The 17,939-nt window shown below is 47.3% G+C and overlaps 1 protein-coding gene across 1 annotated transcript in view; it reads left to right on the top strand.

The window, feature by feature from the left end:
* Bnip3 (BCL2 interacting protein 3) overlaps nt 1–17,939 on the top strand; it is a 72,900-nt gene that overhangs the window by 31,932 nt on the left and 23,029 nt on the right. Inside the window, exon 2 of the mRNA XM_077671400.1 lies at nt 16,713–16,857. Within this exon, the coding sequence (XP_077527526.1) occupies nt 16,713–16,857 (145 nt within the window). The remainder of the gene's footprint in view (nt 1–16,712; nt 16,858–17,939) is intronic.

Below are 17,939 nucleotides of genomic sequence, written 5' to 3' on the forward strand. Positions count from 1 at the left end.
CCGACCCTCGGTCTCGTTCAAACGGCCGCCTGTCTTTTCTCCTTTTCGAGTTTGTATACCTTTACTTTATTCTCACCAGTAATTCTTTTGCCAGAAACGGGCGCCTTCGAGTTTGAACTTTGTGTCCTCTGTGTGTGATTTTTTCCTTTTCACTTTGGCGGGGACATGTCTGATTGGAGCTAAGAAGCGTCTTCCTGATTGGCTGCGGGTGTGCCTTAGCCTTTTTCCACGCAGTCCGCACACGCTAGGATGCGCTTTTTCCCCCAATGCGTCCCCCACCGGACAGCTTGAAGCAAATATAACGCGGCCCCTCTGCAGCTATTGAGGGGCGAGAGGGCGGCCTGCACCAGCTCACTTCAGAAACTCTGCCGCCCGTCGTCGTGCCCTCTCGCCGGGAGCCCTTCGCCCGCCAGCTATGTCCCGCTAAGTACCCTGAATCTTTTGACTGTCTTTTTCATCTATGTAATAAGTGTAATTGTTTCAAGTTCGTATGTGCTAAATGTCACCAATGTCATCAGTAAAGTAAACAAGTTAACCTTTAAAACCTCTTCAACGTTTCGACTTCTTCCCTGCAATCTTCATGCTACAGTAGCGGCAGTATGTGACCAAAATGAACCGTTACAATGTATACAAGGAGCGTGGCAAAAAACTAAACACAGATGAACTGTTCCATCACAGATAAACCAGTAATCCGAACTAAAAAAAAAAGGGCACGAAAAAAAAACGTGAACATTTATCACTCTCTCCCCCGGTCATCATGGCGTGCCAGACGACGAAGATATCTTTTTTCGCTCTCTGTGAGACCCACCGACGGCTGACTCACGCAAACGTCATCGCCGCTACCACTTGCATGAAATTCCTCCACTCTCTGTCGCGTCTGCGCGTCTCTGTTCCAGTCGTATCCGTAAACTTCAGATAGCAGTCTTCACACGTGCGGCAGGGCTCTCCTGGGATTGAATACTGTCGATTTTTTTACCTCGGACATGTGTTCCTTCAGCCTAATGTTCAAACACCTGCCGGTTTGTCCGACGTAGGACCTCCCGCATGAGAGGGGTTATGATGTATGCTATCCCCGTAACACATTCCATTAGCTTTTCTCTGTGTGACACCACACACGGGTCTTGCCACCCGCCGTCTGCCGTCGGACGAGCGTATTGCCGACCACCTGGCGCATCTTATTAAGTTTAAGGGGAGCCGAAAATACTACTATAGCCCCGAACCGCGTCACCAATTTAATTCGTGCGACGTTTTATGGACGACCATCCTTGCTACGCACGACCTTGGGCTTCTCAGGAGTTTCTCACATGTCCAAGGTATCATGCGTTCCGGGTACCCAGGCCTAACCAACTGGCTCGCAACACTCACCTACTGCATGGTGGAACCAATTACAAAGCGCGGAGATTGATGAATGTTTGCTGGTTTTTTTTTTTGTCCTTGTTTTCGCCTTTTGGTTACTGGTTTACCTATGTTTGCTTTACCTATGTATTATCACGCTCCATATATGTATCTTGTTTGTTGCAATAAAAACCCCATCAATGCGGCATTCTGAGAAACAAAAACGAAGCAGCGCGGAAAAGTTCGGGAATGGAAAAATGGTATTGTAACAGAGCTGCGTAAATACGTATCAAGGGGGACAACTGCATATAAAAAAACTGTGCTGGATTCCTCTGTCGTATGAATCAGTAAAACATGAAAGTGAAATGTGCAGCGAAATCTGCAGCCCAGCATTATTTGCGGGTCGGCGGCTGTCTTGTGGGTGTGCTTTGCGAGCGACGTCCTGCGGGCGGGTCGCTTCGGCAAAGGTGTACTGGCGTCATTTCCGTGACGGATATGACGTCAGTGGTATCTTGGTGCATCCCGGCATAATACACTTTCTTGTTCAAATATAAAATCAGAAAACGAACAACCGTAAGTATAACGTGCTCTTTTGTACTAAAGATTGCTTCACCGCAAGAAGACCCTGTGCACAGGGGTGCACCCTTTACAGGCCGCTTGCTTCGTTGTACTGGCGTCATTTCCGTGACGGATGTGACGTCAGGGAAGTCTTGGTGTATCCGGGAATAAAACACTCGTGTTAATAGCCACTGCTAGGAACTTCTGTGTAGCTAAGTTGCATGGTCTAGCTAGTTGTTTCCATTGTCGTCAAAGGCGCGGTCAATGTTTTACGATGTACCCACCTCTTACGTTCGAAGGGTGCACAGAACTTCCGAACACAGGGAACAACGATTCTAGAGTGCAGAAACGTTTTGCGAAACGGGGTCCAATTTGTCTCAATCGTCACCAAATGTTACTCGACCGCCACAAGTTTAGGCCTGATGGATTCAATTACTGTGGATAAACCATCCCCCAACGCGGTATGGCACTACGAGCTCTCCATTTCAGTAATAGCAGTGCGAAAAATTGCTGGAGAAAGAGCAGTAGTGAGCCTGTAAGCTGGCATTTTACGATCTTAAAAATGTACTTATTGAATTGCATGCAAAGCCTAGCCTGTTTTATTTGTAAGTTGATTTTAGTTCAGGTAAAAAAAATAAAACAGTTGATCGGACCTCGCGCAAGGTCGTGTTTGGTTTTTGTTTCTGCTTTACCAGCCAGGTAACGCACGCGTGCGTGAAATAGTGGAGAATGGTTTTGCATCCCGCGCGAACTTCGAGTTTGTGAACGGAGGTTTGTGCCTTAGTCTGTACCTTCAGTCGTCGATCAATCACATTTGGGTTCGTCTGCGTATTTTCCACGCTAAATTAGAAAGCGCCCGTGTGTCGCGATTTCGGCGCACGCAGTCAAAAATTATTCCTCCCCTACGTACTGCGCGCCTCATAGCCCACCCAAGCAACCACGGACGTCCGTGGGACGTCCGAGATACAGCCGAACATCCAGTGCCCAGTTTGGACGGCCACTGTACGTCCACTGTACGTCTATGATTGGATTTACATTTTTGGACGTACAGTGGACATCCAGAAACGGATGTACAAGACCGAATGGCATCCGCCAGTGGATGTAAAAAAGTTACTATGAAGCATCAAGTAATGGCTTACATTGAATATGAAAACAAAAACGAAAAAAAAAGCTACTTTTCTTTTCAATTCAAAAGATTTTAAAGTAGTGAATACTTTTCATGGTAAAAGCTTTTTATCTGTACATTCTACACGAGCCTGAACTCGCTTCATTTTCCACAGTTATATTCTTATACACGCAAACACCGGGCACGGACTGTCTTTTCGTTTTGTTTTTATTTACGATGTTGATTGTTTGTTGTAACAACGTACCGATTGTTGCGCTGATCACTGCTGCAAGCGCTATGACAATACCATGCTAGGGAGCTGTTCCGTGCCTCCTCTCTCCTTTTTTTTTTTTTTTTTTTGCGGAACAGCACATCGTTTTCACAAAAACATTAGTGTCCTTTCACTCCTTGAAGAAGGATGACTGCCGAATCTGGGCGCAGTCCAAGGAGTGCGTGAAACTGAACATGTTTGTAAGTTGCGATTGAGCATAGTCTATGGCCAACTAGCTGAATGAAACGTGGAAGGAGTACAGTTTGGTTCTACTAGGGAAGTGGTTCTCAGATGGGGGTCCGCGAAGCCCTCGCCTGACCCCAACCACGTCCCTCCTGTTTTCTCCATTTTGCCAAACCTTGCTGGATGCGAAAAGGTTGCTTGTACGCTTTACGGCAAAGGTTCTGCCGCTGGCGTTTTGCACAACACGACAGCTATGCGGGAAAGCCAGACACGCAAAAGGCAGCATACTTAGGTGTTAGGGTTGCGTTGAGCGGCAGGAGCAAATTGTTTGACAATTGGACACGCATCAGCGCAGAAGTCACGCACGAAAGGTGGGCATGAAATAAGTATGTGGGCCACTTTAGGCGAAAGTGCTAATTGTTTGACATTTCGACTTAGATCAACATAGTCCATCGTGGGGACTTTCGCAAGCCTGAAAGGGGTCCCCGGCACTCTCACGGTTGAGAACCGGCGCTCTAGGGAACGAACATGGGGCTGACCGTTTCCCGCCCTCGTCGGAAGCGCCTTTTACTGTTCGTGTTATGCACAAACCCATACCGCTGGGCCACGGAAGACGGCAGTGAGACGTGCGCATTTTAATCTCGCCCAAGCAGAGCGCGGGGTATCAAGGGTGAGCGCGTGAAGCCAGTGTGGGCGTGCGTGCCCCCCACTTTCGTATGCACGCATAAAAAACGGCAGTGTGGCGAGTGGCGGTGGAGACATGCTCCCTCCGTATATGGCCACGCTTCTCTGCGCAACAGGCAACGTGGGAAAGCCAGCTTCATGAAGGCCAAGCTTACACCGAGCCCGTAAACTTGGCATCACCCCTATACACATTTGCAGTGCTGGGAAGGCAGCTTTCCCTGGGGGAAATGTGAGCCGTCTTGTATTATTTGTGTTGTGCCGGTTTCACAGGGCCATCCTTGCAGTAGCCGAAAATAAAGCTCGAGGCTTTTATCGGTTACCTGCTCTACCAATGCTTCGCCTCACCTTCTAAACGATATTCGAAGCTAAGACGATAAAACCGAGGTCCTTGTACAACCGCCGTGGCAGTACGTCAACAAAATGTCGCTGCAGTAGTGTAACGCATTTGGGTTCATCGTCTGCTCGTTTCTCACGCGAAATGCGAAAGCGTCCGTGTGTCGCGATTTCGGCGCACGTGGTCAAAAATTAATCCGGAGTCCTCCACTGCGTACTGCGCGCCCAATTGTAGCTTAGGTGTGTTTAAACACCATAATCTGATCGTCTGCGCGTTTCATTTATAGTGAAATAAAGATTAAAAAATAAACGTCGCCGTGCGCGTTTCGTGAAAGATGTTCGGGCGTTTTCGAAACGAGATGTTTTTTTCCCCGCTAAATTTAAGTGCTATCCCGAGCGAACGATTTGTCCGGGAAACTTGGCAACTGTCTTCCGGTGGCAGCCTGCCGATCAAACGGAGCGCGTGGGGTGGACTTCGGCAGCAGCTGCTACGGCGTTGGCCATCTTCGCGATCGCTCCGCGGCCCTGGCGTCCTCCTCCGCGGGCACGACGCCGTAAACAAGGCGCGGAGGTCGTTGTGCGAGCGAAACGCGTGCGAGCTCGCCTCGGAAGCGCGACCAAGGCCGCGGCCATATTTGCCTCCGCGTTTGTTTTGGTCCTGCACGTGGGCGCGCATCGATCCGACCCGAGAGCCCGGCCAATCGCGAGCGTGCGGCGAGAACGACGAACCGTCTACCGCCCCGTTTGGGAGCCCGCGCCGCCGCCGCCGCAAGCAGCTCGTTTAAAATCGTTTCATCGTACACGCGTACCAACGCAAGCGTGCGCTGTAAGCACAAGCAGCCCTCTCTCACGGGCCGCCGGTTTTCCTCATTCGGGTGGAAGCTTTGCCATTTGCACTTGCGAGTTAACCTTTTACAGCAAAGACTCCCGTTTCTTTTCTTTTTTCTGCGCGCCTAGATCGAGAGAGAGAGAGAAAAACACTTTATTGGTGAGACACCGGGTTAAAAGCCGCTCTCGTCCTCCTCATATTGGCACATCCGTCCACTTCAGCCACGTGTTCACTTCCGGCGCTTCGTATCGTTGCCCAGGAAGGTCGTCTCCCAAGATACGCATTTTTATTAAAGGTGAAGCCGTCTTTAAGGAGATCGGTGCTCTTTCTAAGCTGGCTGTATGTTTCACAGTGAAGCCTACTCATAAAAAAAAAAAATCGCGTAATCCCCCCGCGTACGTTGGAGGGAGGCTACCGACGACCAGAGCCCTTCTGCCGACGACGATCGGGCCGCGACACCTAGCGTAAGCGCAATGCCCGTTGGGGCCCCGAATGCCGTGAGGTGGGAAACTCGCGACGTCGGCATAACACTCCCACTGGACGCTTCGCCGGCACGGTTTGAGCGGGAGTCTGTTGACAATTATTGACCAACAAACGGTTCCAGTGGTCATGAACCTTGGCCCGAAATTTTAGCACGGTATTTCTGCTAGCCTAATTTTTCGGTTTCCCAGCATGTAGCGTAAATCGTGAACTACATGCCAAACTTGCTACCTCCGTTCTCGTTCAATATTAAGTGTGCACACCTATATTGCCTTGAAAATTGGCATTGTGGGCACACTCTCACGTCGAAAGCTAAAAGTTATTGGCTTGCACAATGCTCGTTGGAAAGTAAGCCTGCTGTTAAGGTTTAGTAGGTGGAGAAAAACTGTACATTGCATAATTCAGGGTGGCAACCATCTGAAGGAGTTCTCGTGGGGTTCATCTTTCCTGTTTTATGTACTTTCTACTCGTTTTTACATAGTTTAGTATACTTTTGTAATTCTTGTATGTGCTGCTAATGAGTACAAGTGCTTCAGGATCGCGTTACATGTAGCTATTCATAGCCGACACCGGCGGGGCCTAGTCCCGAGGACGTCGTGAATGTGGGTGGGATGTGGAGGCTCTGCGCATCCCGACCTCCCACTCCCTGCTGGCCTCAAATAAAGTCTTTCTCTCTCTCTCTCTCTCTTCATAAGCAAGGGCTTAGCATTGCATTGAAAGAAAATAAATATGATCCAAGGCACTGACCCCTTAGCTATTGTTTTACAAGAAACAAAACAGTGATTTTTTTTAGCAACAATAGGGCATTGTGGTGCCTGTAGAATTTCTTGTTGAAAACGTACACTACAGTATAATCTTCTTTGTGCACCTGAAGTGCACGGTTTTCATAGCTGTAGTTGCAAATTGCTGGACATAGTGGCTGCGAAGTGGCTGCCACCATCATCGTCATTCCATTCGTGTCCACTGCAGCACAAAAGCCCCTCCCTTGTTCCCCCCTGCTGTGCCTCCTGTCTTTCGGTGCCCTGGTCCATTCTTTGCCTCCCAATTTTCTGGTTTCACCCCTCCATCAAATTGGTGGCTTTCCCCTACTTCTGGTCCCACCCCTCCACAGCCCCTGTTACCCTGGTTGGTGGTGTTCTAGTTTGTCATTTCTCCGCATTGCAGTCAAATCTCGATATGAAGAATCACACGGGTCCACCAAAAATCTTTCGTTATTTTGAAACACCGTTGTAATGAAAAACTAGCCAGTAATGAAAAAATAAGCCAGTTGCACAAACTAGGAATGAAAATGACGTCCGGTAGCAGTGCAGACAGGCAAACTCTCGAATAAAGATGTTGCACTCACTACAAAGCTGTTTTATTTGAAGAAACAAGTTATTTTCTTCTGGTGAGTGCAGCATGCACGACCGATTAGGAACGCCTCTACATATTCCACCTTGCACAACGCCTCATCGGGTACGTCATTTCACCGAGCAATGAAAGCGTGGTATTTGTTCGTGCGCACTAAAACATCAGTTTGACACGATGTCATCTTCTGTGTCCGGTGAACCACAGGCGCCTTCCTTCGCGTCACCATTGTCACTAAAGACGGTACTTTGTCGCTATCTGCATTCATCTTTGGATCTCGCACAAACATCGCAGCAGAATCACCCTCAACAAATAAATACCTGCCTGCGCGCTTCATTAGTGTGAAGAACGAACGACCGTCCGGCCACCGACACCCCAAAACGAGAGAAAAGAGGCCAACGCGGCTAGGCCTGCTAGGCTGGTTGCATTAAAACAAAGCTTTGTGGTGGCGCAAGCTGGTGGCACTCGACATGGTGGTAATGATAGTTACTGCACTCCGGGAATACAGAGGAACGGCAGTTTGTGTCACGCGAGAGTTGCTGCGCTGTTCCTTTTTGCCAAAAATGTAATACATGTGCGTTATTCTGAAATATCCGCTATATTGAAATTTGTAGTTCTGAAATATTTTTACAATTAAAAAGATACATAATCTGGCGGGGATTCCTAAAATATTCGCAAATTTGAACAATTCGTTAATGTGGGGTTCGTTTTGACTGTGCATGGCCAGGCCCAGTCTTCTTCTTCCTTTCAATTTCAGCTATGGTGTGTTACGCATGAGTTTGTTCTCTGACACGGGATCTATATAGCAGGGCCTTATTGTTTCATTTAATTGGCATTGCACGTTTCAACGCCACTTTTCAATTTAAATTTTCTGTTGTATACGTGCAAAACAGGAGGAGCAGAAAAATCTGCCTTGTTTCAGCTTCGGTTCATCTCCCCTAGGGTGAATCATTGCTCGCAAAGTGCTGCTGCCATTCGTCTGGCATGCACAGTCTTACGAGCGTGTCAGGACAGGCCCAAAGGAGTGTCGCACGTGACACCTCCCGTTTAGCCCGCTATCAATGAGGCCGGAGTGATTGTAACAGAATGCTCGTTGACCAAAGCAAGCCGAAAGGGCTCTCGTCCTTGCCTATCTGCACCCTTAGCTTCTGTTTACGAGATAACAGCCTCGAGCTGCGGGTCCTATCAGAGGCCATGGGCGTGATCCCAGGAGTGTTCCCTGGTATCATGTTTGGAAGCCTGCCCTGGCTATTTTTGATCATGAGCCGTGGCATTGGCAGCGAAACTCTTGCCTGCCGGTCACATGTTCACGGGAAATGCTGCTGTTGTGGCTGCAGCTTTTTTTTTTCTTTTTTGAAACGAACGATGCTTGCATGTTTGAATTCTATGTCTGCCTGGGAAGAATTGATTGATTGTAGGGTTTAACGCGCCGACGCAACGCAGGCGATGAGGCGCGCCGTAGTGGAGGGCTCCGGATTAATTTTGACCACCTGGGGATCTTTAACGTGCGCCGAAATCTCGTACACACGGGCGTTTTTGCTTTTCGCCTCCATCAGAAAAGCGGCCGCCGCGGCCGGGAATCGAACCCGTGCCTGGGAAGAAGATATGTGGCACCCACATGGCTCAAAATGAGGATACACACATCACATTTGCCTGAATAGATGGTTTAATAAATGAGTAAAATTGAAATTAAACAGAGTAAAAATTGCGGAGTGTCTTGGATAGGTGGACGGATTGCTGCATCTGTAGCGACGCTTGCTTGCACCAGCTTGTTACTTCTTGTACGAAATGATTCTAGCATTAAAGAACACCAATATGCCCAAGGGTCGTTTCCCAAGCTGTGTCTCTATAGCTACTACTACAGAAGTGATAAAAAAAAAGCCCTTACATGTATGCTTATCCAGGCCTCGCTGATAAGAGCCGGTGACATCATCGCTAACACATCTCCCTTGCCGTTATCTTATCATTTGAATGGTACTCACACTTGTTGCTCTGCGTCCTCGTCCTTTGCAATGACGTCAGCCATCGTCTGTTGTAGTCATGTGCCGGCCGGGTCACGCAAGGATGCCCTTCTGGCCGCGCGCCGTTTGTTGCGGCAACCCCCTGCGGCTTTCTATCGCGTGAGCTAGGCAGGTGGGGTACATTAACTCGCATGTGAGTGACTCCCGCATGACGCACCCTGGGGCAGTCATCGCTGGGGCCCTTTGCTTTCACGGCGTCGTCACGCTGTCTCCGACACGGGGGCTTACGACGCATTGTCACTTGTCAAAGACGAGTGCCTCGCCAATCTCTTCAACGTGCGAGCGTCGTGTGATGACACTTCCTTCTTCGCCATTCCACACTTCCGGCATTGAGGTGTGCCTAGTTAGCGTGAAAGCGTCGTCCTCCTTAGCAGGGCTTGTCCTATCTAATCAGTGCTGCAGCTCGTGTGTTGGCAGTAAGCAAAATCACGTGCCTCTCTTGCATGTGACTGTGTCGCAAGCTTTGTGCAATGCGCATTAGCGGGCGTTCGTACAGTCATTACAGCTCCGTTATTGCAAAGTTGTTGCACAGAACAAACCCTGACAGTCTGTTGTCAATCTGCGGTACGGGAGGGAGGGCGGAGAGAGAGAGAGAGAGAGAGAGAGAGAGAGAGAGAGAGAGAGAGAGAGAGAGAGAGAGAGAGAGAGAGAGAGAGAGAGAGAGAGAGAGAGAGAGAGAGAGAGAGAGAGAGATTCTTTAATGAGACCGAAGAGGTTAGCCCTGCATAATGCTGGGCTTGCTACTTAAAATGGTTAGTTTAACATGTAATGAGGGTTAAATGCCAAAATGAATTATACAAATAAAATGTCTTCATTATTCAAGAAAAAGAACAGTGAAAGAAAATCCATCAGGTGGACACATGCACACATATACGGCAAACAAATAGTTCCAGAGGCAGTCACAAGCTGGAGTCGAGTCCAGAGTCTCTAAGGAAACGTGCAAGAGCTTTAAAACCCCACATCGCACTGTCTTTGCTGTTCCAGGGGCCTAAAAGTCCTTCATGCCGAGATTTACCGCTGCACGGAACTTAGTTTAAAAGAGAGGTTACTCGAACGGGGTGCTTTCTATCTCCGGTCGCGTGCCTCCTTGCCTAAGAGAGTGCAGGTTGTGCAAGAAGGCGTCGCGCTGTCTCTTATCGCGCGCATGTCGACAGCTGCTCCGGATCTCACTTTTCGCAACGACTGCGGAACCCAGGGTCTTGGCCCATCCATGCGCGCCATCTGCTTCCTTTGAGTGTCATTAAGCAGGGGCAGCCCATGCGATGTTGGCGGCAGAGCAATGCGCCGCAAAGTGGGCTTAATTTAGCCGCTTTTAATGCTGCCCCGTGCAGTGTCTCTGTGAACAAGCCTTTCCCGCTTGGCACAAATAGGCGGACTTCCTTGCAGCTTCCTTGTGAAATGGGGTGTTTCGTGAAACCTTTTTGTTTTTGTTGTTGTTGTTGTGCTGTGCTCACCTCTACCTTGCCATCTCTCCAAGAGAGTTGCACCGTCATGGACTACCAGAGAAAAGCCTGTGCAACTTAGTGGAGCCTGCACGTTGCACTAATAAATCTGTCTGCTAGCTATTAAAGGTAGAGCTAAAATGGTCACCAGCCTCCCTGTCTGCCTGCCAAAGTAAAAAAAAAAAAAAAATCTTGGAAACTGAATCGTGAAGGAAGAAGCTGCTCAAAGAAGCCTTGCTTGTAATGTAGTTGTCCTTGTACTGGTGTCTTGCTTAAGGTTTTGTAACTACTAAGGGTGGCAGCACTCGGTCTAATCGTATTACTGCTTGAGCTTCCCAGCCTTTTTCGTCCTTTGAGCATCCATTTAGGCAAGCTGTTTTCTTTCCTGTACAATTCGTCTTCGTGGTGCGGTCCATAGCATGTATATACAGTAGACTTCCGTTAAGACGAGCTCGAAGAGATCATAAAAATGTGTTTGTACTATTACTAATGTGTTTGTACTCGTTGCAAGAGACCCTGTTACAAGAGACACTTGGTTATAAGAGACATTTGAATGAAAGCGGTTTGGTTGGCTTTCCTATGTTCGCCATGTTAGCAACATTGCATACAAGAGTATCAGAAATTCGTTTTTTGCATTGTGCACGTTGCAAGAAAGAAAAATGTTGTTCGTCTTAACTGAGTTTGTCTTGACGGGAGTCCACAGTATCTCCATTTCTAAAGGAATAAAAATGGTGATCGTTTCAGTGGTTACAAGCTTCCAGTCTCGTCATTCCTCTCCATTTTGATTCCGAGAAAAGGGAGCGCAGGGAATCTAGTGGGTGTTATTTGCACAATGCAAATTATAAAAAAAAAAAAAGACGTGGACTGCTCGTATTTTTCTTCAACAGCCGTCTGGTCTAAGGTATTGTAGTATACGTAAGTGAACCATTCATTACCAGTTGCTCTTTTTTAAAGCCGCCCCATTCTTTGGCTCTGTGTGCAGACAGTGATGGATCAGCCGTCTGCGACCACAGACACTGCATGCCAGAATAGCAGGCCTTGGCCCCTTGAGCCAGACGGGGCTGGAATGCGTCACAGCAGTGCGCAATACGTAATGCACAATGCGTTTACGCATTGTTAGCCTCACCCTTTTAGCAGCACCGGAACAAGAGTGGTGGGTTTGAAAAAGAGCCTGTGAAGACTGGGCACTAACAGCACCTGGAATTAGAATACCGTATTTTTTGGTGTATAAGTCGCGAGTTTTTTTCTGAAATATTTATTGGTGCGACTTATGTATGGAATAAATTTGGTGTGTGGCGGCCATGCGTGGTGTGTGATGTCAGCGCACGTTAAGAGACACAGCTCTGCGGGCTAAATGAATGAATTATTTGGAGGAAGAAGGCTTTGATGGTTTTGCGTAAACGCTGTCTGTAAGCACATGCCATCTGTGTGTATCAATAAACCATTTTTAGAAGTTAGTTCTGTCTAGACTTTAGATAGACGGTAGATGCACGTGTCTAGCACTGCTTACCGGGGGTGCGTTCAGAGGCGGCAGCCGCCGCAACCTTATGTACTGTCGCCGCACTTTCTAATGAGTTTACCTGATTGACAAGTGCGTTTCGTACACTGGTGCGTCTTATACACCGGTGAGACTTATGTGTCTTTTTTCTTTCTCAGAAAAACTGTCGTTTTGAGGGGGGCGCGACTTATAGATTGAAAAATACGGTACCTACTTGGTTGGTAGTTTTTGGGTGGTTGTGGTGTAGTGTTATCTAGTAAGTTTTTGTGGCAGTATTCACAGGCCTTGTAATATAGCCCTGTACGTTGAGTTGCAGTGTGGGCAGGGGGAACTAGGGAACTCCTCTTACAAGTGGGATTGTTACTATAAGTCGTTTTTACAAAGGTCACTCTTCATTTCTAAACTTAACAAGTACATGGAGGTAAGAATTTGGTGTTTTTTCTTGGAAGTGGGAAGAATAAGGCCAGACTATTTTGTTTCTGGCATAACGCAATGTGCGATGTACTTTGTACTAGATGTACATGCAGTTCTTTAAACGAGATGGCGTTCATCAAGTATTCCAATTTCCAAATGAAACGTTGGCTCAAATTGAATCAAACTTTGCCTTTTTTTGTAGTTTATGATTTCACGCACCTGCATATGATTACCAGGCACTCTGCTGGTTAGGACATCTTAAAACTTTTTGGGCATGCAGAAAGGATCTTGAAACTGGGCTTGTCGATGCACGACAGGTTTTGTGAAAGTCTTCTCGTGAAAGTTTGTGAAAGGTTTTGTGAAAGTCTTCTTCACGCCGTCTTCTCGTGAAAGTCTGCGTTTTTTTCCGTGCAAGTCTCTGTGTTCACAGCAAGCGCAACGTACCTTCAAAAACCATGTTACACCAACTAGCCCAACATCAAGCTTTACTGAAAAGAAGGGATAAATTTTTAGAAACCTGCAAATTAATAGAGGTGCGTTTTTCTTAGTTCCTTGCCTACCATTCAGAAAGAAGAAAATGTGGTGCAAACTAGATGTGGACGAAGAAAACAAGGTAAGACATACAGGCGCCTGTATATGTCTTGCCTTGTTTGTATGTCTTACCTTGTTTTATTCGTCCACGTCTAGTTTGCACCACATTTTCTTCTTTCTTTAAGTATGTACCAACTAGCTCAGCAACAAGTTTTGCTACCTTTCAGCTTTTTTGTGTGTGCGCCCGTGAAACTTCCGTATTCACATCCTTGTTGGTCCAAAACTCCCCACATCCAAAACTCCCCACATCCTTGTTGGTCGTCCGGTCACGCGGCTTCGCATTGTCGTTTGAGTGCAGTGGCACATCCGACGGCGGCGCATGCCAGCCCCCCTCGTCAAGCACTTGGCAGCAGTGCACGAGACAGATGCAAGCCGCGCGAGGTCTGTGTGTCGACAGACCGCATCGCGCTAGCAGCGTGCAACCGCCCCCCTGACTGGCGTGCTTCCAGAACCTCCCGATGCGCCGTCGTTTATACCTAGAATACTTAGAGGCACGAGACTTGGGAGCGCTTGTTTGTTCCCACCTGTTTTTGCTTCGTGCTTTCGTCACTCATCTCCTGCCCTCTGGTTTGTAATCCCTTCCTCTTCGCTCTTCTCGAAGAGCGAGAGAAAAGTTTGCTCCCATATGGGCAGGATTCTTTGAAGGACGATGAGTAAGGCCGGAACGCAAGTTTGTTTTTGAGGTCATCGTTGCCTGATGCCACGGGGTCGTTTGCCCGACGCGGTGACTCGTGAATGTTTGTGCTTCCTCCCCCTCCCACTTTTGAGCAGCTGAGGAGTATGCTTTCAGAGGAGGAAGGAGGCAGTTTGCGACCCCGGTATCGACAAGCTTATTTTTATCTTGATTCGGAGGGTTCATTGGCACAGGCAGAGCGAAGCTTTCCTTGAACAGTGTTGCTACACTCTATCCGGCAAAAGTCCCCAGCAGGAGTGCTCGCAGATTGCAGAGTTTGCCAAGAAGAAACTGTAGCAAGACATTTCTTCCATTGCGTTTGTTTGTGTATGCAAAGGGCGTCGCGAGGTTGTTAGGCTCTTTAGTTTGACTTATCAGATAAGGTCTCCACGCAGACACCAATTTAGAAACCAGCTTTCCCGCGTCATTGTCTGCCTGCTTCCCTCTCAACGCCGGTTTCCTGGCGTGATGCTGAGGCACTTTGGCTTGAAGAAACTCGCTGCCGTTGTCTTTTTGTTGGACAAAACAAGCATACTGAGATGAGTTGTACTAGCACAATACAAGGCCATGCTTCATGTCGTGTCTTGAGGGTGATTAATTGGTTGCCAAAAGTGCACGGAATTCGATTTTTTCCTTTCAGAAAATTTCACTGAGGTGGAAAGACCAGGCAATTTTTTTTTTAGAAGGAAGGCTTTGTGATGTATTTTTTGTGGGGTGACTCATGAGGAAAGCAAATCATTCGTTGAAGCAGAAATTTCGTTGATGTGTCGTCTGTTGTACCAGGGTTCATTTGTAGTTGGACACGCTAAGACAGTTAAGCTCAACAACTTCGATACCTGGTGTATGCTTCACCTAGTTGGCTACTAAGCAAGGCATGAGTTGGTCTGCCTGTTCGAATGGTCAGAACTATTTGTATTTCTGCACTGTTTCAACCTGACTACATATATGCATTTTTAGTGCATAGTAAGCACGTTTCTCTCTAGCCAAGATAGCTTTGTGTTCAGGCTGAGATTGCAGGCTTTGTCTCATGTGACACTTTTTTTTTCGTGAACACAATAACGTGACGATATGAAAGACACCGCTCCTATTCGCAGGCTAACAGCACCTGTCACAAACTTGCAGAAACAAGGACTTGTGACAGAGGCTCTGAAATGAGGCTAATTACAGTGTTGAGGCTGGTGCGTTTTATCTATTGCAGGCAGAATAACGCTTATCCGGCGTTCTCTGAAGAGCATCCATAAATTGGTGCTATGAACTCTTGTTTTCATACATGAGCAGTGGCAGGTGATAAGACAACACATCTGGGCTCAAGCAACTATCAGATTAGCCTGTGCTGTTGGATGCTGGTTTTGAAGAGGCTTTTTGGGGTGAGGAACAGAGAAAAAATGAGATAATACGTGAGCTATGCGTAAAATAAGCTAACTCAAGATATGTGAACTAATTGGTGCGACTGACACAAACATGAGGTAACCTCACTTTTTTGTTTGACCGTCTAATAATTCTGCTGAAAGCACTACCTGCAAAGGGAAGTTTTCGACTCGCATGTTAAGTTTAAAACAATTACTTAGCCTGTTTTATGTGGGCTTGTACAGTCTAGTTTTAGTTACAGAAGAATAGCAAGTTGGGCTAGTTGGTGTAATTTCATAATGTTCTAAACAAAAATAGGAAAGGACCAATCAAGAAATGATGGCTGCACAGCCGTGCGTACAATACTTTTATGTCATTAGAACGAAATGCGGAAATTTCTGTTGTGAAATTTGTGCATTATATATATGCCGGATACAACTAATAAAATGCTTTTGTCACAATTTTTGTGTTCATCGGATAGTGTAACTTTCCACCATGAGGAGTGTTAATCGCTAAGGTGCAGTGCAGAATAGGGTGCAAAATAGGGTGCAGTGCAGAAAATACGATGGAATAGGGTGCAACACTTATTAATTGATACTATTGATGTAATTGACACAATTACAATTAGTGTGAACAAAATCTTTTCTTGACGTTGCATTTGTAATATCGTGAAGGAAGGAAAAGAGGCAGCACATTATTCATCCACCTCTACTTTTCCTTTCTGGCAAGAACAGCTCTGTCATTTGTCAACAGCGCGCACGAGAGCAAATGCCTCCCGCATAGTCCAGCTGCCTGGAATGCGCAAAGAAGTAGGGAAAAGAAAGTGTTTGCAGAACAAACACTTTGAAATGAGTGACGCGCAGCTGTTTTCCTGGCAGGCAGGCACTCCGCTCTTGCGCCTTTTGGTCTGTTCTCTTTTCCTTCCTGTTTGCTTTTTTCCCGGGCCCTCCTAGATGTTTGAGTTCTTCAGTGTTTGTTCTTGTTGGCAGGCTCTCTCTGCTGCATTCTGTTCCTTTGTTTCATCTCTCTGCAAGAGTAAATGGGGTCATGGTCTGCCTGAATTTGCACTTTTTTCCATTTCGCTTGTCTGTGAGCTTGAAGTTCACGATTTTTGGGATTTTTGTGGTTCCTTTCAAACATATTCAACTGTCTAATGGGGGCTAGGTTACATGTGTGATCAGTGCTTTGTATTTAAAGAAGAGTGAGAGATTTGCTGAGTTCCCCACCCCTTCGTCCATCTTAATTTTATTTACTTAGCTGTCATCAGGTACTTTACGCTTCTGATACTTACAATCTGTCTTTGAGACGTAGTACTAATTTAACTACCTGGCTGTTGGGAGGTATGCATGAGATATCTGCTGCAAGATATCCTTTAAATGTCTGCCACAAGACATGCGTGAAATATCTGCCATTGGACATCCACGAAATGTCATGGAAGACATTCTTGAGATAATCTGTTGCAAGATGCCTGGGAAAAAATTGTTGCAAGATATTTGTGTGATATCTGTTGGACTTTTGTGTGATATCCGAGAGACTTCCAAGTGTGGGCTCTGTCTCGGGGTCTTCTCTGCATCGTCTCTCTTCTCTCTTCGGCTGCGCAGAGTCCTGGGTGGAGCTGTACTATGGGGCGTCGTCGGCGTCGGACCGAGCCACGCCCCCGTTCTCCGGCAACGCCCACATCCTGGAGAAGCTGCTGTTGGAAGCCCAGCGAGACTCCAACGTGTCTTCCGCACGTGGCAGCGGCAGGTGCGGACCGCTTCCTCTTGCCTCCCTCTCCCCCTCCCCCACACCCCCCCTCCCTATCTGTGAACGAAAACTGCGTTCAGATGGACAGTTGGGGGCCAGTTGGTGGTCTCGAACACTGTGGGGAAACAGTGCAGCTTAAAGAAGACGCAATGCCCTCCTCTTGTGTCTTTGTTAGGCTGCGTGGTTTCGCCACCATGTTAAAACTGCAATCACAAGTTGTGGAACGCATGGTGATGGATTCGTCAAACCTCAGAGACAGGACTTGAGCGTCAAGGTGAAAGAGGAGCGGCCATCGAGGTCGGCGTTTACGGAACAGTGAGTGGAGGCAGGTGAAGAGGAAGAAGCAGTGCGGGTGCTCATGGAGCATGGTGGCGATCATGCCAGCCAAGGGAGACTGGCCTCAGTTCATTGAAGATGGTTTCGCTGCAGCAGGCTGGTGATTGTCAGTGGGGATGGCGCTGTGTAACGCTTCAAGTGATCCTACGAATGGATTTTTTGGGTTGTTTTTGCTAGTGCTTTGAGAGCTGGTGTGGTTGTTAGCATGAGATGCTGGAACTCGCAGTCATTGGTGCCGCGTAGGCTAGTTGGTTGTTGGTATTAGACGTGTTATGTGCCGATAGAACTGTAAGGGCTATACATGGTTAGTTACTAGTACTCAATAAAAGCGTCGACAAAGGAAGTAGACACCATGAATTTTGCTTAAGTGCTGGTCTGATGGGATTTCGCAATCTCTTGCCAGACACTCGTGCCGGTTACTAGCGCAGAAAAATTTGCGGCCTTTAATTAAGCTGTTCACTGTTACAGCATAGATGTCAGGCATCTATAAATGTGAAAGAAAAAATGGTTTAAGAAGTGTACAGCACTAGCAGATGCTGTGAAATTCCTGCATTGTTGATTTATAATGTTGAAACCTAGTTTTCGGGGGGGTGGTGCAGAATGATGCTGAAGAAACATCGACATTGCTGTGACAATGCTATACCGGATCGCTGTGGTCATAGCTTGATGTGATTAGCCCCAGTTGAAATTCTGGCTGCATCAATGTTTGAGCAGTGTGTTACAGCTGCTGTTCCTGAATCTTGAGG

Source organism: Haemaphysalis longicornis, unplaced genomic scaffold (genome assembly GCF_048455015.1).
Source record: "Haemaphysalis longicornis isolate Haplotype H1 unplaced genomic scaffold, Haemaphysalis longicornis Haplotype H1 scaffold_5, whole genome shotgun sequence".
NCBI lineage: Eukaryota > Metazoa > Arthropoda > Arachnida > Ixodida > Ixodidae > Haemaphysalis > Haemaphysalis longicornis.